The sequence below is a fragment of the Tachypleus tridentatus genome, chromosome 7 (assembly GCF_004210375.1).
Source record: "Tachypleus tridentatus isolate NWPU-2018 chromosome 7, ASM421037v1, whole genome shotgun sequence".
Classification (NCBI taxonomy): domain Eukaryota; kingdom Metazoa; phylum Arthropoda; class Merostomata; order Xiphosura; family Limulidae; genus Tachypleus; species Tachypleus tridentatus.
In genome coordinates, this window is record NC_134831.1 from 191694461 (window position 1) to 191715804 (window position 21344).

At 34.8% G+C, this 21344-nt stretch overlaps 1 protein-coding gene across 4 annotated transcripts in view; it reads right to left on the reverse strand.

The window, feature by feature from the left end:
- park (E3 ubiquitin-protein ligase parkin) overlaps nucleotides 1–21344 on the reverse strand; it is an 87408-nt gene that overhangs the window by 24824 nt on the left and 41240 nt on the right. For 2 of the 4 annotated variants that reach the window (XM_076516433.1, XM_076516432.1), the window contains exons 5-7: nucleotides 19342–19478; nucleotides 17057–17118; nucleotides 11183–11332 (exon numbers count right to left, since the gene is read on the reverse strand). In XM_076516433.1, the coding sequence (XP_076372548.1) occupies nucleotides 11183–11332; nucleotides 17057–17118; nucleotides 19342–19478 (349 nt within the window). The remainder of the gene's footprint in view (nucleotides 1–11182; nucleotides 11333–17056; nucleotides 17119–19341; nucleotides 19479–21344) is intronic. The other 2 variants (XM_076516435.1, XM_076516434.1) reach the window with 1 other exon arrangement.

Here is a 21344-nt window from a genome sequence, read left to right on the forward strand (position 1 = left end):
TCTGTTTTTCTCAGATGACTTAAAGATAGGTCATATTTGAGGACTCTAAAAAGCCATGGTGGGATGGGCTGAGCACTGGATACAGCAATGTTATCCAAGGACAGACCCATTTCATCCAACTGCGCCTGGATACAAGGGCCAAAAGGAGCAATGGCAGATCATCTGTTATGAAAAAAGTATAGCCCACCAAGGAAGGAACACACAATCCCAGGTGGGATGCTTTGACAAGGAACGATGTTTCAAAGCATAGAGTAAAGACAATTGCAAACAGCAGAGATGCAAAAGAGGTTCATGAGACTCTACTTATAAGCTTTGAACTGGGGAAGTAAGGAAAGCCCAAGTGTAGAGCAGAAGTCCTTGGTGATGAATTAGTCTAGCACATTTAAGGCCGAGGTTCTGGCAGAGTCATAAACTAGTGATCCATAGTCAAGTTTGATCGAATAAGAGCATGATATATCTTTAGCATAGAACATCGATCTGCTTTCTAAGTGGTGGAAGAGAGGAAACGGAGGATGTTGAATGCTCTTATACATTTGACCTGTAGCTGCTTGATGTGTGGTATAAATGACAGCTTACAGTTAAAGATAAACCCCAAGAACTTTGTCTCAGGGACCACATGCAGCAAAACTTCACTGATAAGAGTTCAGAATCAGGGTGAATACCCCATTGGTGGCAAAAGTGCATGCAAACAGTTTTAAAGAGAAAGAAGTTAAACCCGTTTGCTGTGGTCCACTTCAGTAAACGATTGACGGAAGTCTGTAGCAACTGCTCAATATTCCTCATGTTCAACAACTAACATGAGATATGAAAGTCATCAACATAGAGCCCATTTACAACAGTGAGAAGGAGTTGTTCAGTGATGACATTAATCTTTATACTGAAAAGTGCAACACTCAAAACACAGCCCTAAGGGACTCCATGTTCCTGTAGAAGAGAATGGGAAAGTTTCAAACCCACACAAACTTAGAATCTCCTGTCCATTAAAATTTTTTAAAGAAAAATGGGCAAATGGCGACGTAACCCATATATATGGAGGTCTCACAAAATACCATACCTCCATGTTGTATCATAAGCCTTCTCAATGTCAAAAAATATTGATACAAGATGTTGTCATTTGAGAATGGCTTCTTTGATGGTTGTTTCAAGACAAATCAGGTGGTCCATGGTAAAGTGCTGTTGTTGGAACCAACACTGGATGGGCGAGAGCAGGTTGTTTGAATCAAGGAAATAAACAATGCGAGCATTAACCATCCTCTCTAAGGTCTTACAGAGACAGCTTGTCAAAGCAATTGGATGATAGTTTGAAGGAATCTTGGGATCCTTCCCAGGCTTAGAGAAAGGTAGGACAACAGCCTGGTGACAGTCATCAGAAAAAACATTCTCCTACCAGATCTTGTTAAAAACAATCAGAAGAACAGCAAGAGAAGCAGAAGATAGATGGCACAGCATTTCATAAGTGTACATTATCAGGTCCAACCAATGTATTGCCAGACCTATGAAGGGCTAGTTTCAGTTCCACCAGTGTAAAGGAACGATTATAGTTATAGAGACAATTAGCTCGAAAGGAAAGAGGTGACCACTCTGCCCAAGACTGGATGGCCAAGAAGGTGGAGAAAGAAGCATAAATGCTAGATACCTATCAAAAACTTTCACCTGGAGTATCAGCGATGCTCCAGGTATCAGCTACTTCCTGGACATCAGAGGGCAAGATCAATAGGGGGAAAGAATTATATTGCCCACTGACCTTTTGAATCTTGTCACATATGACTTTGGAACCAGTGGTAGAAGATATACTGGTTGTCTACTTAATCCAAAATTCCTTCTTACCCACTCTGGACATCAGAGAGCAAGATCAATAGGAGGAAAGAATTAAATTGCCCACTGACCTTTTGAATCTTGTCCCTTATGACTTTGGAACTAGTGGTAGAAGATATGCTGATTGTCAACTTAATCCAAGATTCCTTCTTACCCACAGAGCATGTGCATGGTCCTGTTGGAAAGCAACGTGGTTCAAAAGTGTGGGATATCTATGGAAAGTATCCCAGGCCTGTTTTTGAGCCTTTTGTGCCATGTGGCAGGCCGGATTCCACCATGAATGAGGATATCGTGAAAAACGTGTCGAGGTTTTAGGAATACACTGAGCAGCCGCTTGTATATTAGTCAGTTACTGCTGTCTATTGATGGCTTAAAGATGATAGCAGGATCAAATTCTGCAAGAGCTGTGAAAGAGGGCCAAATTTGCTTGATCCAGCTTCCACTGGGGCATGCGGGTCAGGTGGCATTGACCACAGCCAGTCTCTCTCAAAATTATAGGAAAATTATTACTGCCTTGTGGATTATTGTCAACCCTCCATGATAAATGAAAGAATAGTGAAGGGGAGCAAATTAAGAGATCAATAGCAGTAAAGGACTGACTAGGTGCATGAAAATAAGTAGAAAAACCAGTATTGAAAAGAGAAAGGTTGTGATCAGAGAGCATATGCTCTACAGAGCAACCCCTCCTATCAATATCAGCACATTAAAGTCCCCCAGGATTAAAAAGGGAGACAGCAGCTGTTCAATGAGGGCATCAAAGTTTTATTGATCATAGGTCTCTCCAGGCAACAGGTAGAGAGAACAAACAGCAGTGGTAGGATCCAAGGAAACACAGATGGCTACGGCCTTCAGGGTGCACTGAGTGACAAGAACAGGGTGGGCACATGCTGATAAACCAACAGTGCCACCCCTCCATGCACTCGTCCATCAAACAGCTTGTCATTTCTGTACAAAGAAAAGTGCGGAAAGGTAACTGTATCGGCATGTTTCAGAAATGTTTCTTGTAAGGAAAGACATACAGGATGGTAGAAAGCAATCAGTGTTTTGATGTCATCCAGATTAGAATGTAAACCTCAACAGTTCCATTGCATCAAGGTGGCCATTTTTACTTATGTTTAGGCAAATTGAGTGGAGAACCCTTATGTTTACGACCATATCTTTTTTCCTTACCGTCTTTACTCAACAAAGGTCTATCAGCCTCTGTGGATTCTGCCTTGTGTTGATTGGGCAGGTCTTTGCTGTTGGAACAGGATTCCAGTGACTGAAGACATGAATAAATGATTGTTTGGCATCTTGGGGTGGGAGAAGATGATGTATCCAAGGGACAAGATGGGTGTTGAAGTTGATTCATCAACTTTTTTAACCATGGAGGTCAAAAGACTTTTCATATGGTTTGAAATCATATGAACCGCTGAAACTGGAAACATCGGAGAGCGTTTGGAATATATAGCCATACCATGAAATTAAGATAACCTGCCTTGATGGTGACAGGTGGATGTGGTGATTTAAATGTAAGAATGAGGATATTGGTCAGCATCGTAATTCCATCTTTGCGAGTGGAGATACACCTCACTGCAGTAGCTCCTTGAGTGGAGAAACCAGTAAGAATCTCCAACTTGGGGATGTTCTTCAAATCCCTCTCGACAATAACTCCTCGTGATGAATTCATAGTAGCATGAGGTGTAACCTCAATAGGTATAACCCCAATTGCCTTTGAATGCAAGAGGAGTTCACTGTGTTGAGATGTGGATCTTTCCACCAATATGTCACCAGATCGAAGGTTCTTTACTGACTTTGGAGAGCCAGTAAGTTCCCTTTGTCCGATCTGAATGAAAAAGGGAGACATTTGCCCTAAAGGCTTGTCTGAAAGAGAATGTAGGATAAGAAAATTAGGTACAACAGGTGTTACAGATGTTGAATATTGCTGCTCAGAATCTTCAAAACGTTGTTGTTTACCTATGCACAATTTTTTCACTATTTTATTTAAGTTTTTATTTGGAGGATCCATAATAAAAAAAAGGGAATATCAGTGTCCATTGACCCCACCCACCATGGAGTCCTATGAGGGGATGCACTACAATGTCAAATAAGGACACTGCAGAAATGCCAGGGTTTTGTGAGCACTATATTCAAACACCAGCATCAGATAAAATGTCCAAAACACCTGTTGAAAACATTCAACACTGATACTTGGTTGACGCTAGCCCATGTGCACCAACCAGCCGAATGACCCAAGGGGGGCCACCACAATGCTGCCCGTCTACAGGAATTCAAGGCCAAAGTGGTGCGTTAGGGTTGGTCCCCTCAACCACCAGGATCCTCTACTCCCTTTCACAAGTTATAATGCACAGCAAACACATGGGTAGATGTTTAGATCCCAGAGGAGGTAAACTGAAAGAACAGAACCTTCCCTGGGAGGTCCCTTCACCACATACAGGGATTCACATCAAGGAGAAATAAAGGTATTAAGTATTATTCTATGACTTATATGTTATTAGTCATTATTTACTGACGAATTGATTAGAATGAACTACTGGAGTTAAAATATATTGCTTCATTAGAACAGCTTGTAATTCTTACTGTTTTGTATAAATATATATATTTAAAAAGTGTCATAAAATGTCTTGTTTTGCAATCAGATATTAATGACTGTTTCTGTGGCTCTTAAGTAAACTTTGAATTGGAGACTTATGTATATGTAACCAGTATTTCTGATAAGTAATATTGTAACTAAATAGGAGTAAGCCATGCTGTGAAAAGGTCATTCTTTAAAGTAAAAACCAAACCATTTTAGTGATTGCTATGAGTCAGATGGATCTTCCCTTCTCCTTGGGAAGTAGGTATTGGTTTAGTCATTACTAGACCTGCTTCTTCTAGTAAGCATGTCACTATACAGAAATGAAATGTCAAGGCTTTCCAATAACCAGTTTTAAAAATTTAAGGGACATTTCATATGGGTTATACAAGAAACTGTACCTGGGTGTACATTTTAAAAGGCAAATATTATACAAGTAATTGTAAATAATGTTTTAAATGTTGAAAACACAGTGATATTTTTTATTAATAATCTAGTAGTGGAAAAATGCAATTGAATTATTTGAAAACAAAATATGCTCGAGCATTTCTTGTTGGAAAGTTTCTACTTAATTTTTACAATGAAAGCCTTCAAGGATTCTTCCTTCTCTCTGACAGCTTTCCTCAAGGAATTTACTGTTGTGAGAAAACTAACATCTCATTCCTTTCAGCTTTCTCATAGTTTACATCAGTTGAGGAAAGGAGTTGCTCAATGTCAAACTGAAGCCTGATCTTCTTATGTTTGAGATCTTCAGTTCCAATTCAATTCCTTTTACCTTTCTTTTGTTGCTCTTGTTACCCTGATGTGGCTTCTGCTTTCTTTCTTGATTTCTTCACTTCAAGACACAACCTATACCTTTGTCTTACATTTTCAATAAAAGTAAGAACTTCTGTCTTTAAGTTTACATTCAGGGCATCACCAGCATATCTAATGCCATCAATTATGACTCCATTAGCATTAAGGGATATGTTTGGTCTTTTTCTGTAATTGCTACTTTATTTACAGAAAAGCCTCTTTTGAAATTGGCCTGTCCATGAGAGAGGCAAATTCTCTAAGTTCATCTGAAATTTATTTTCATTTGAGAGGTTTGTTTTGTTTTACATTTCATGCAAAGTTACACCAGGACAATCTCCATTAGTTGCACCTAATTTATCAGTGAGAAACTAGAGGGAAAGCAGCTAATCATCATGATCCACTATCAAATCTTGAACTACTGAACTACTCTTTTCTAACAAATGGTGGGATTGGGATTAAAACCCACAATCCTCAGATTGCAAGTTGAACACCCTATCCACCTGGCCATGCATGGCTATCATCTTACAGGATATGGAAATGTACAATATTCAGTCTCTCCTGGTCTGTCTGAAACATATGAACTCTTAAATCAGGCAACTGTAGGAATGTCATGAAAACTCTTTTTACCTGAGAATACTGTAAGAGCTCTTTCTTCTACTCTGCCTGCATTTACCATACCTTTTAAGACAAGCTGAAAACCTAACAGTACTGGATGATGTATTGAATAACACCACTACCTGATTCAAGCCATTCCTTACTAAGCTATAAGTTTAGAGAATTCTAACAAATTTTTACAATAACAGCACTAAGGTACTGCTTGCATCCAAGTTTAAAGCCTAGTAGGTGTTTATCACAATTTTAAGAGCCTTCTTTTAAATCATTAAGGACTTTTTTTTTTTAAACACAACCAGTATAAATTTTGGAAGGTTGCTTTGAAATATTTTCTACTGTAAAATCCAGGATTGCATCGTGTTGTGGTCCAGATATATTTACTACTCATTCTGAAGTGACAAACATTTCCAACAACTTCCTAACAAGATCAAAGGTATCTACAGCCCTAACATGCAACATTTGTTTGTAATCATGAAATTCTCTAAGAAAATAGTTGATTTCTCCAGTAAATGAGAAACAAAACTGTGTTTTTGGGTAAAAAGGAATGTGAATTAATAGCTTCACAAATACTGTATAATCATTTTAATGTGTATGGATTTTTTCTGTGCACCCATGTATGTTTTAAGATGAGGTAAAAGGGACAAACACTTTTCCATAACTCTCAAAGCAATGTGAATCATGTATAAATGACAACATCTAACTTGATACAAACACCTTTGTTTTTGAAATGAGTTTATTAGCTTCAGTTTTTAACGTTTAATATAATTTTCAATAAACATTAGGGCCATTTATAGATATCTGTAATAAATTCTTAAAACAGAGATATGTGACAACAGGGAAGACTTGTCAAAAAGATCAGTTGCAGTAGCATGTCCTTAGAATTCTGACTTTATGTGGACAGTTTTTCATCTCAAAAAGCAAGTTTGAATGTTACAATATTTTATGTTAAAGGTGATGTTCAAGCTCTCTTCCAATATCCATCAGACTTCTTGATTTTCTGCTTCAGTATGGAAGCAAAATATGGAACCTCTCCATTTATGGATAAGTATGAGGCTCTGTCTTCTAAATATGAAATTTCTAAACAGTTTATTGTTGGGGAACATATTATTGATAAGTTCTGTGGTCCTTTCATTTGAACAAAATGAACCATGATAGTCAATAGTTCTCAAACTCCATAAAGTTTATCATCTTAAATCATCAGTAAAATAAATGCATGACTAGGCACTGGAAAAAGATCTAGGCCTACATAAGTTAACATTCTCCTAAATTGAAAATGCATTTCCAATAATACCTCTACTGACACACAGCTATTTCTCAACTTTCACTTTGTCAAACTAAGCACTGGTCTCACTTGCTCAAGTCTTTTATACCCCCACTTAATTACCCTTGTTCATCTTTGGTCTTTTCACTCTTTTCACCTACATCAATGCATTCTTTACCTTGGCACTGTATATAAGAACCTCACTCAGATAATATAACCATTTTTTGAGACTTACATCATCCCAGTTACTAACATCAGCTCTTAGTGGGAAGAAAAGGCAGGAGAGTGTCAGCAGAGATAAGTGTTACTGGAAATATATTTAATTCAGAAAAATGTTAACATACCATCCATTGACATATAGCTATAGTCCAACATTGAGGAAGTTAGGGGCCAGGGAGGTCATTGCATTACCCAAACAAGAATGTACCAAGGTGAGAGCAATACATGAGTGGGAGAATTGCACAACACCCAGCACAAATATGCTCTTCACCAAGAACTTATTTCCTGCATCAAGGGTGGAAGAGTACATGAGTAACCATTATAATACATCACTCCCAACCAGGCAGCCAAGGTTCTACAACCCAGGGCTAAAATTATGGAGTCTTGATCACTAACCCCATGTTGGTGGTTAGGGCAATTGGAATTCAATATTATATTATATATTTATTAGATATGCTTTTGATTGGATACCAACCTGTAGTCATAGAATGATGTGTTATAAACCCCAGAATCATAACAAGAAAATAAGCAACACCTAAGCAGACAAACCTTCTCCTCCACCTGAAAAAATCTGAAAAGGCGACACCCCAGGCTTGAAATGATGGGATTGTGTATGCTTTACTCAACCAAAGGAACAGAACTCATCTGGTTTGGAATTTCAAACATTTGTCCTCACTCAACAATCAAGTTGGCAAGAAGCATTCCACTTAGCCCCAGTATTAAAAAGAGGATGTGAAACACTGTGCTCAACCAAGGATCTAGGATGAAACTACTCTGTGTTCAGAATTATGAGAAGATAGTGGACTTCCTTCCATGAACAATATACTAAACTGACATTGATCATAAAGAAAAGCCAATCACACCCCAGCCACAAAGCTTATTAGCAGTCAAAACTAGTATTACAAGTAGGTTCCCTCCAACTTCACCCTCCTCCCCAAGAGTGGAGAAAAACACTCTGAAGGAAAAGCTTCTGTCCACCACTCCAGTGACTAGAAACTGGGTATGGTGAGGGTTCACTTGTTCCACTAGAAGAATCTGGGGAGGTAATACACATTTGGGTGCCCTGAGGAACAGTCCAAGAGGTGAACCAAAACAGATTTATCCAATCTAATGTTCATTATAGATGGGCAGGATACTCTTTAGCTTTACACATGATAGTTCGTGAGTGATGGTCCAGCAGAATATAGTAATAACATTTGGTGAGTGCCTAGATAGTCTTACAAAACACCTCATTTCTACAGAGACTGTTGCCACCAGTAGGAAATATAGTTAAATTTGGTGCTAGTGCAGAACTGGACGAATGAGAGAACATCTGTCTGAGCAACACTTGCCACACAGTGGAATTCAATGAAAAAGAAATGAAAGACTCTGGAAAGGGAAAAAATGAAAGAAGAACAAAAATACTCACTCTTCCTTATAATCTAGCAGGAACTGTTAAAACAGCCTCTTGTGATAATTGAAAACCCTTAAGAAACTGCCAGAACATGTAAAGAATGTGTGGGAAAAGTATCTGAGAGAAGGCCACATACTAGCCCATATGATATCCCCAAGCAGGTAACTGAATTGGGTTGTGACAGACCCAGAAATTTGACAAATCAGATGCCACCTATAAAGAAAGTTTAAAATAAGTAACATGGATATTCATGAATCCATCTAATCAAAGAAACTTAGGATAAATCTTGGAAAACCAGAGGATCCAAATGAGTACAAGAGTATCATCACCTCAAAAGGTGCTAGCACAAGTCAAATATCACCTCAGGGCTCTAACCAAACATAATAACTGAGAAATTCTCAATCTGTTAGAGGTCTAAAAAATAGCTAGAAAAAGCTGATGAGAAGGATTTATCCCCTTCCTAGCTGTCAGAGACTTGGAACCTATCAGGGAACAGCAGGACTAAAGTAGAATGAAAAAGAATCCTGTGCACAAGAAGTGGAAAAAACTCCAACCTATGACATTTGCATGCCATCAGCAGCAAAAATTCTCATTAAGGGAAAGGCAATACATGGCAGATGAGGCTAAAGACTCAAGTGGATGTTGAGACAAATCACGTAACATCTTCCCTAATAACCCAAGTTACGTAAATGAAAATGCTGTCTGGGAAGAAGGACTAAATTATTGGAGAAAGCCAGATAGCATTGAAAAGTCAAAAATTTTCCATTACTTAAAATGATTAAAAAGTAGTTGGTAAACATACCTTTCATAAAATAAAGGAAACAAACCCAGACCAAAAACAAAAATAGGATATGGTGGACACATTTGGGTGGAGCAGGTTTAAACTCCTCCTGAGACACACACACAAGTTAACTTTGAATGTTTAAACCCCACTGAGCATGGGTATGTTTGGGAGTAGAAAGGTAGATCGACACTGCTACAGAGATAGCCAAAGAGGAAGAGGCAGAGGTGGACCCTCTTGAAGATACTGGATGGAGTTAAGTTAGCTTGGTATAAAACATGTAAAAAAAACTCATATAAACCTCCAGAAAACATATTGTAGATGGTAACCCAAAAGGTAGATCCATGAACAACAGAACTTGATGCCTATGCAAAAAACATAGATGGTGGTGCAACAAATTTAAGGGTCTAAACACACGAAAAACAGTCCCACCCTAACCACCAGCAAGAGCCAAAAAAAACACCTAAAGGCCAACAAAAACAAGGAAAAAAGCACATGGGTGGCATCAATCCACAACTCCAATGCTTCTGGAATGCCTGTGAAAGTCAAAAGACAAAGAAAAGAAGCCTCCCGTTAACTCACAGAAGGCTACTTTTCTGTCATCCAGGAATGAATAGAATGACTGAAAGGCAACCAAGGATACTCTAAATTCTCACAAACCTGAGTGACTAATTAAAGAAAAGGAGCAGGATGTGGGTGATCAAAGTTTGCATCATGAAAACCTTACTTAGTAAAGGAAGGTGGCAGAAAAACCTAATCCAAATTCCCACAGAATATCCTAGACCTTAAAGGTGAATTTTATTGAAAAAAGAAAACCTTGCAGTCAAAAGAACTACTCATACTCATTAATTTTGCAAGTTCACATTTTTATAAAAAATATGTGCTAATAAATGAAACATGGAACTTGGTGTAGAAAGAGCCCTTTCCGAGCAGCAATCTAAACGTTTTAGTTTTTACGTTTGCTGCTAGGAAAAGTACTGTGATGTAATAGTTGCCAAACAAACGCCAATGCCAGCATGTTGAATGTAAATAAACATGGTCAGTACATACGGAGAAATACAGGCAGAGTCTGTTTTGACTTTGTGTTCTGAACAGTGTCGAGTAGCGCCATATCAATTCGAACCTACTCTGAACGAACCTAGAATAAAGAAAGACAAAAATAGATATATCTAGACAGTGTAATTGTGATTTTGCTCTAAGCACATAATAATCACAAACTGTATTGTAACAACTGAGTAGAGAAGGATAATTTGCCAATTGGTTTCCAAAATTATTGAACAAACCTGTGTAAACTTTTAACAAAAAGAGATAATTACCTAAAGCTCTGGATACAACAGTGTAATATAGGTGAAATTATTACCTATTGTATTGTAACAACAGAGCAGAGGACGATAATTTATCTTGACAAATGTGTTTGAAAATAACTCAACCAGCTTGGGTGGACTTTGAAGAAAAGAGATGATTATTCAAAGCACTGCATGCAACAGCTATGGTGATTGATTGTATAATGAATATTTACATATATATATTTGACTCACTTTCACAAATTATTTTTAAACTAGTGGACTGTGTACTGTTTCTTTATTGTTGAAATTTACTGTGATCAAGTCACAGACACTTACTGTAAGGAATCCTGTCTACACATATAAAAATCTGATATAATTTTTCATTTTGAAAAAGCAATATGATCATTAAAAGATACTATTGACACATATCTAGAAAGCAACTAACCCCACATCCTTGACTACCTTGTTTAACACAAACAATTCGTCGGCACTCTGGATCAGGAAGAATGCCTGCTCCACAACCTGGGAAGGGACATAATACACCTCCAACTTGAAGCAAATATTCTTCTGCTGCAAAACGTTGATATCTTGCATACTGTGGCAGAATTAGACTTAATAATTATTATTATAATATTTTTAACAACCAAATATAATCATGATTTTATAACGATTCAAACAGAAATAATACAGTGAAGACTTGAAATGCATTTGTAAATTATTAGTATTAGATTGTTCAGAATATAATGGAGAATTTTTGGACTTTATCTCAAGAAGTAATACAGCAAAATAACCAAGTTTATCAGTTAAAAGAGACACCTAAGAAATCTATACACTTCTGCCAACAAGTACCAATACTTTTTATTTCATCACAATAGAATTCTAAAGTCCTAGAACTTAAAAATTCCTTGAAAGTATTCTCTGCTGCTTCTCGGTTATATAAGTATTTTTCTTTCAAAAAGTTGTCCAAATGTTTGAAAAAGTGGTATTCTGTCAGTCATTTGTGCAACATGTGGTCAAGCATTGTCAAGAAGTAATACTGGTTCCTTATGGTTGGCTAATGCTGGTGCTTTTTCCTAAATGTTCCTATGCATTTCTTCTAGTTGTTGAGAGGAAACTTCTGCAGTAATGAACTTGCCCCGTTCAAGAAAGTTGTAATGGATGATGCCTTTTGCAAATCACTGTACTGTGATCATAATCTTCTTCTGATACAATTGAGACTTTGGAAAATATTTAGGAGGTTCATCACAGTCAATTCAATGTGTAGGTCACTTTCTGCAAGTGAATAATAAATCAGGAAATGGGTCATTTTTGTTGCATGCAAGAAGCATCTCACTCAGTGCAAAACAGCAGTTTTCCTGCTCTTCATCAAGTTCATGTGGAACCCACTTGTCCAGCTTTTTCACTTTTCCAATTTCCTTAAGATGACTTGATATTGTGGAAATTGAAAATGCCCAATTCCTGTGCCATTGCTCTATCAGTAAGTTGTGATTTTCTTCCACTAATACCCTGAAGTTCTTGTTTTTAACAGCAGAATGATGCCTTCTACCCTCCTCATATTACAAACTGAAGTCTCCTTTTCTAAACTTCAAAAACCAATGCTGAACTGTTCTTTCAGAAGTGCCTTCATCTCCCCATGCTTGCTTTATATTGTAAGTTTCTTGTAAAGAACTATGACTAAGTTTGATTTCATGCATTAAAATTACTCTTAAATGATTTTTTTTTTCATTTTGACAAAAGGGATCTAGAACATTGATAATTAACACTGTAAAAAAAAACAGATAACTGACGTATAGATGACACATTCAAGTTTCCCATAATATGCAAGTCATGGCATAAAGCAATTCCTCTTTGTTGCAATGTGTATATTAAATTACAGAGGTGAAATCTGCCATTATTTTCCAAAGAACCTAATACCTTGAATTCACTGCTAACATAAAGAAAAAATCCTAAGAAAGTTCAAGGAAATGGGTTTTACATGTGTGTATGTATACATACTTTTATTAATATAAAATTAAAGTATTTATTCATATCTTAAACTCTATAAACAGAATATTCTGTTAATTCCCACTTGCTTGTGCCTCTATCACATCAGTTAAGATGATTTTGAAACAGTCATAAGGTAAAAGCAATGTTTAAAAGTCTCAAGTAGTCAAAAATACCACTAAAAATTTATGCAAAACACAGATTCGTATATTATCAAAGCTTACAAAGTTCAGGTTCAAAAACTGATCAGAAATAATCTCCATTATTACCCCCCCTCCAAAAAAAAGAAACCAAAACCTAAAACATAGTGCAGACCCATTCAGGTCTCTGTGTTAGTTGGTGAATGAAAATCAAATAGCAATAAAGTATTGCCTAATTCCTTCATGTAAAGATGTTGCAGTCATTCTTGATTAGCATTCAAGAACATTTCTCTTATCATATCACAACAAAATTTAACAACAATCTGTAAATAGAAGTTGCCCAAACAAAAGTGCACAAATAAAACCTGAAGTTCTATGTTATCTTCAAATAATACGAAACCATAAAACTTTTAACGAGGTAAGGGCACTCTTGAGAACCTAAACTGCAGCTTGCCCTAATAAAATTTTCCATTCTGCCAATAAATTTTACTGTATGGTAACAAAATATTCTATCTAACAAACAGACAAAGCAATGAGTTGTGAAATTACTATACCATAAAACCTACTGAAGACCTCATTGAAAATAAAATAATTCAAGCATTAAAACTCACAGTATTTGACTTCAAAAATTACTAACACAGGTGTGAGCATAGCATCAGAATGTAATATATTTGGCTCAATGTTAATATCAATCACTAGACTATAAACTTTAATAACAACCAGGGATGGGACAAATACAAATGTGAATACTTCATATTTTTATGAATACAAATGTGAAAAAGAACTGAGGAAAAATAATAAGTATTTAAATATAAAACTTTGCCAAGTAATATGCAAGTACAATAAAACAGTAGATAACATTTCAATACTTTTTATTTTATGAAATAAACATTTTAAAAACTGAAATAAACAATATCTGAACAAATAGTAACATTTCAAAACTTTTATTTTCTGCAATGTAATAACAAAATTTTAGAACAAAAACATATTTTTAAAGGAGACATATAAATATTATAAATATCCATTCTTTATGAACATCAGTAAGGTGGCAGGTATGAGGTATGTTGAGTATGCTCAACACAAGCTCAAAGGGGGACAAAAGATGTTAAAACACATGTTGATTTCTGTGTCTTCTGAAGATGAGACAGCTGGTTTCCTGAAGGCAGCAAAGTTCCATGGTTGTAGGATTATTTATCAATAAAACTTCCTCAACTTCTTACTACAGGAATATTTGATTGGATACATAGACCATAAGCCTACTGAAATATCAGTTACATTTACATCTGAGATTCAATGCCATAGCTGAGCAGAAGACACTTCACTGCTCATACTGACACTTCCAGTTGTAAGCAGGTTTCTTCAGTGCAGAAACAAGACTGAAATTATATCTGGAATGCATGCTATCAATATCAGTCAAGTACATAAATACATGCAACTATACAAATGGACAATGTTCAGGCCTTGGGTGAAATCTGTTCTCTCTTCAAGAAGTATGAATATTGTCACCAAATTTGCAAATACAGTTCAATCATGAAAACATTATCTAGATTATTCAACTGCTCCTGAAGAATCTTCAATAAAGACTTAAATGATCTTAATTTCCAAATTCCATCATGTTGGCATTACCAACTGAACCTTGGCCTCTCCCTCAAGTATATCAGTTGCTTCTGTTGATTTTTTTAATGTAGGAAATAACAGATTAAGCTCTGGAAATTACTTACAACAGTGGTCCAGCTTAATTTATGTCATATCTAATAATAAACTGAAACATATGGGAAAATTAGGGGTCACATTAGAAAAACATTCAGATAAATTGTCTGTAGTTTAAATTTATTCAAAAGTTCATCTTCCAAGTCACTAGCTGTAGATGACTTATCACTATCTCTCACACTAGGTAGTGTTTGAAATTCAAACCCAGGTGAGCAAAAATCCTGGGTCACGTTGGATTCATTATCAGATGTAATATATGAAACCTTGTTGTTGATGTTAAAGATTTATTTTTAATCATACTGGGTTGCATTGTTATCAATGTGGCATGTTGGAATTTCGAGGAGCATCACAGCATAATTGTCTGCACTTTTCAGTCAAGTATAAAATGAGTAGTTACTCCAAGAAAGATGCACATCTATCTGCTACTCCAATATCCAGTGTGTTGGGTACGAGATGCAGTAAAGAAATGACTTATTGCTGAACATCAACAAATCTGTTCTTGATCAACACTGGATGAATATACCATGAATCAATGGTTGCCATCAGATCTTGAAAATATTTTGAGAAGAATTTGATAAAATTGATAAGTTTGTTAGTGGAGTGCTTCTGACAAAGGTGTGTAGTCTAATATTTAGTTGATTCTGTGCAGTATACTGCTACTGTAGCCTGTTCCACCTGGGCAAAAGTGTCCAAGTCAGATGTAAACTTCTGTAGCTTTATCTCATAATTGTGATGATAGAAATATGAAAGTCACAGAAATAGCCAAATGATGAATGTTATGGGATGTAACTTGAAATCCATGTTTAAGGTGGTCTTAAACAAGAAAGATCAACTGCAAACATCAGTTCTTTATTATGGATGAAGCAAAATCCATGGAAAGCAAATCATTGAAAAGTACAACCAACCAGTAATGATCCTCTCATAAAGATTTTATTCTTGTAAAACAGAAACAAAGAGCTCTGACCAGAGATTACAAATACTTGTCAGAAGGAGAATCAGGGTCAATCACAATAGATAAAATAATAAAGAATGGTGGTAACATCAAGCAACTTGTATCTCTGGTAGAAATGCTCTATAAGAAAGTAAATACAAACTCTTCCTGAAATAAAGATTGTGAGAAACAACAATTATAAATATATCTTAACATTTTCTTAATGAAGTGAGTAACAAAATATATCTTCAGGGAAAGATGGTAGAGTGAACAAATTATAAAAGTGTCAAAAGAAAAAGTCAGGCAGTTTAAGACCAAACTCAAATCCCACTGAGGACAATGCAAGGTATTGTGAATGACATAATAAAAATAAAAACTTGCATAAAAAGAGAAAATAGATGAATGAGATTGTTATGCTTCCACAAAGAAATAGCTGCAAGAATGTGTTAAGAATTGTGTACATTTCACTATAGTTGAAGTATCTGCAAGTGCTAAAACACAGTGGTGGTGTAACCAGGGTAGGTACTCCTTATATTCTTGTGGAGCAGTTCAAATCTTATATAGAATGATATCAAAAATCAAACATCAAAGACAACCACAGCCTCTAAAAATAATGGTCCCTCAACTCCACATCCAAACCTTGAAAAAGGCCTCACTCAAAGGATCCAGATTTGGAGGAGGTGGAAAAGAGGTGAGCCTACAACAGGAAACTGACAAATAAGTCACACTTGAAGGTAATGAAAAATAAATTGAGAAAAAAAGAGGCAAAATCCCACTGATGTTATCTGAAATAAACACCATCTACCATAAAAGAAACCATAACCATCACTTATTAATCAGAAACAATGTGATTGGCAGGTGGACAAGTATGTGCACCTGAAACTTGATGGATTGCAAGGTCACAGGCAACATAAAGTTTATACTCATTGTAGGTATATCTATAAGGCTTTACCCAGAAACCCATTTCAACATAACAAAAATATACGTAGGTCAATATTCTGATTGATTGATGGATAGATACATGCATACATACTATATACACAAAAAGTAGTTTTCATGAAAGTACAAACATTATTTATACATGTTTTGTTACAAATTATAATTTTTTTTAGAAAACAAGTTAATAAAACATTTATTTAAATTTACCAACAAAAATAAATCAGCATTTACAATTATATGATGGGCATCCAACTAGTAACATACAATTTTATGTTTTATCAAATAACATCTTCAACATTACAGTGTAAAGTTAAATTCTCAAAAAACATTCATATGTAACTCAAAATGTATCTATAAGTAAATATTGTATCAATATTACAACAAATAATTCAACAATTACAAGTCTTAATAAATAGCCCTTAATATACTAATGTTAAATATAAGAATTATGTCTAATGTTGTGTAAAATGCAAACCTAAATTATACAACAATAGGCAACTGAACACAGTCCTAATATTTGTATGTATCCACAAAACCTAACAACAAAGTTAGTTTGTTTTTATTATTATTCTGAAAGTTCCAAATTAATAAATAAATATTACCTTCAAGTACTTACATGTTCTTCTCCCAGAAGTTTAAAGTGGTGAGTTTCTTTGATCAAAGAGTCAGTACAGCCAACTGCATTTAAATAGTTTTAGTAAAAAACATTATCATACATTTAAAATCTTGTTATGAAAGTCTTCTATACAGTGCAAATTACTAAACATAATTTTTAGGAAAAGGGCAGAAAATAAATTGCAAGTAATATTTGATTTTAGATTGATTTTATTTTATTTGTACAAAAACAAAAAAATCTAATTTTCAAAACAGAGAAACATAATTTTGAAATAATCAAGCAATAGTCAGAGCACTATAGCAGTGACAAAATACAATTACCATTGTCAAATAATGTCACTGCCATTCCCCAGTTTTCTGTTCTCCAAAACAAGTATCACTAGTCATCTAATTTGATATAAATACAACTAGAATTGGAATCCAAGTTTGCAAAAACAGATGATGCAGCCCAAGAAATGATAAAAAAAATATTAATAAGGTGATGAATACTTTGAACATTATTGCAAATTGTAGATCACTATTAGAAAACATGTGAATCGCTGAACTGCTGAGATAACCCTATGTCACTGCACCTGTTTCATAGACTGAAAGATTGAAGCATAATTCCAATATAAAAACAAGTCTTAAGCAGTTTGAGTTTCATAGTTTCACACATCATACAGTGTGCTCAGGATGTAGTTGACTGACATTTTAATGAAAGTGGCACCCGGGGCTAACAACCTCCAATAACAACAACTTCATATCTTTATCAAAATTCCTCCATTACAAAGTTTGGATATATTCTAAACCTTTTGTCACACTACTTTTAATATTATCAATAACACAGTAACAAATGATACTGGCATAATATATAATTAAATATTTAGAATATATTATTTCCCATTAACAATGCAAATTTTTTATTAAAGAATAAAGTAAGTTTTCAAAAATCCAATTTACTGTAAAACAATCCTTCAGCTAGTAATAGTTACACAGTATTAAAAATAAATTTCAGATGAACTTAGAGAATTTGCCTCTCTCATGGACAGGCCAATTTCAAAAGAGGCTTTTCTGTAAATAAAGTAGCAATTACAGAAAAAGACCAAACATATCCCTTAATGCTAATGGAGTCATAATTGATGGCATTAGATATGCTGGTGATGCCCTGAATGTAAACTTAAAGACAGAAGTTCTTACTTTTATTGAAAATGTAAGACAAAGGTATAGGTTGTGTCTTGAAGTGAAGAAATCAAGAAAGAAAGCAGAAGCCACATCAGGGTAACAAGAGAAACAAAAGAAAGGTAAAAGGAATTGAATTGGAACTGAAGATCTCAAACATAAGAAGATCAGGTTTCAGTTTGACATTGAGCAACTCCTTTCCTCAACTGATGTAAACTATGAGAAAGCTGAAAGGAATGAGATGTTAGTTTTCTCACAACAGTAATACTCAGTATTTTCTAAGAGATAATGTTCATTTACTTAATTACTTTGCACCTAAACAGTACCTCTGAAAGGAGTTAGATTAACTAATGAAATGTTCAACTTCTAACTATCTTTGTTTTTTCAGAACATTCATCTGTATATTTTGTCAAATACTTGATATTTCTTGTTCAACAGACTATCAAATTGATTTAACATTACGTCATATTTCATCTCCTCACTACAAACTGTTGCTGATTAAAGTAATGTTCTGGTGATCAGTAAAAAAAAAAAAAAAAATCCTGTAACTTCCACATAATCGTATGCCAATTATTTAGCCAGTCAGTATTCCAGGGTAATGTATGGGGTCCCACTTATAGAAATCAACTAGTTTGTTTGAAATATGAAAACTAACATTCTGAAAATTCCTCAGAAAGTGTGTACTTCACCATCACAGAAATCACACAGTAACTCTAATATAATATATACTTGCCTTACATAGTATATGTTTAATTCTCAAAAATACCAAATTGTATGTAAGTGTGTTTCTACCACAGTTAAACACCAATTAATAGATTACAAATCTACAATTCTAGAACAAAGCTTATTTCACAACAACATGAGCAAAACAGTAATGAAGTTAACCCCTACAATTCAACTTTGAGTAATAATAAAAGAAAAAATCATCTTAAGTTTACAGAGGAAATTTATAATAAAGACAAAAGTTCTTTTAAAACAACTGAATAATATATACAAAACAAGCCACCTAATAATAAATTCACACATTACAGACAATTCTTATGTATTTTATAGGCACAAATAAAAAAAAAACTTTATACAGAATTGACACGAAAAATAAAGCAAGTGTTAGTTGTTTGTTTTCCTAACCTGCACATGGAAGAGTGTAGCCAAAATTCTCATCTTGCTTAAAGTTTCTTTCATTTAGACGACTGATGCAGTATTCACGGAAACAATCCAAACAAATAACATGCTTGGCAGCACAAGGGAAGACTAGAATGACTTTGCTAAACCAAATAACATAAAAATATACATATTAATTAACATTTCTTTCAACCAAAATAGGACAAAAGATAACTCACACAAACAAAATACAAAACATGATAAAATATTATAAATAAAAACATCTGATTTTCCAACTCTATTTTTTTTAAACTAAACTGATAAATTATTCCTTCTTTGATTAATATATTTCTTATTTGTAATATTTCAATAAAATATATTACTGAAAATGGACTAACTCAGAAGGGCCAATAAAATGGCTAAATGATCAGAATTCAATAGCTGTTTATATTCTTGCTTATTTACATGTTGCAAACATACACTAATTACATATCATTCCTGCCAGGTCTTATTATATTCAAAGTTGTTTATAGTAGGGGCATCGCATGGTTTGGTGATTATGGCATTTGACTCACAATCCACAGGTTTGGACTTCAAATCCCATCACAAACATAATCACTGTTTTATACATGGGGGTCTTACTGTTTGATGATGATTCCCACTTTTCATTGCTAAAGAGTACCCCAACAGTTGAGGGAGAGTGGTGATTACTAGCTACCTTCCCTTCTAGTATATCACTTTTAAATTATGGACAACTACCACATATAGCCCTTAAGTAATTTTGCTTAAAATATTCAACACAAAATCTTGAGTAAGTTTTGAATGTAAGTAGAGCATTACAATTTTTAAGAGTACACACACACACAATCAATTATAATTTTATTTACTTAAGAAATACTAAGCATTCCAGCTAAATTATATAGAACCTATTTCATAAAACTTTAAATATTAGGAATATAAATCAGGTAGTCTGTATGACAACCAGTATTATTCTTACCATATATTACTGTATACCAATATATGAACCAAAGTTTCACTAAATATTTATGAAACAATCTTCATAAATGAGAATGACAAATACTCGGTAAATATCAGGTCTCAAAGTACGACAACAGTTTTCCAGGTAATAACATATTATAGAAAACTAACATTGTTATTTACTTTTCTATTTGTATTTCAAATAACAGCATCAGATTATATTCTGAATAATTTCATTTTTCTCAAGGTACACCACAGAATAACAATCAAATAGCTTGAAGCATGATTAGTTGAACCTGGACAAGAGGAGAAGAGCAAACCAAACCATGGATTGCCAAAAGTGTCCAGGTATTAACATGATAAAATCTGTTCTAAGTAGACTATTGTCTTGAAGACTCCTGCTGTCAACTTTGGAGATGAGCATCAGGGAAGAGAAACAAATCTCGACAAGGGAGAGAAAACAATTAACTCAATGACTGGGGAGGATATGTTCAATGACCCATACATATAATCAAACAGGAAAGATAAAATGATAACAGGAAAATACAAATAAATCCTAAAAAAGAGACCATGGGTCATGCAGTACTCCTGAAGAGATCACAAATGTGCCAGACTCAAAAAAAAAAGTGCATCTATGGATGCCATACCCCCCAATGTATTAGAACCTTGCTAGCAACAAGATAGTTAACCATAATGGTGTGAATAACAAATCTCCATTGATGCTCTCAAGGATGAGAATGGGTTATACAAATAGTGGTGCTAGGTTTTAATAAATTTCCCCCAAAATGTGGAAGTCAGGTAAACCACAGACTATCTGTCAAAAGACATGTAGAATCAAAACAAGTCTGGTTCCAAATCATGTGGGGTAAAAACCTAAGACAGCAATAACACACATAAAAAATAAGCATGTCTACCATGGGCATTCTGAGTCCTGCAAAAATTGTCCACCTAACTACAATTAAAGACTACATATTAAAACAGAAAAGAACCAAGAAGTCATTGAGGTAGTAGTGATCAATCCAACACTCTAATCAGCATTAAGCACACACAAA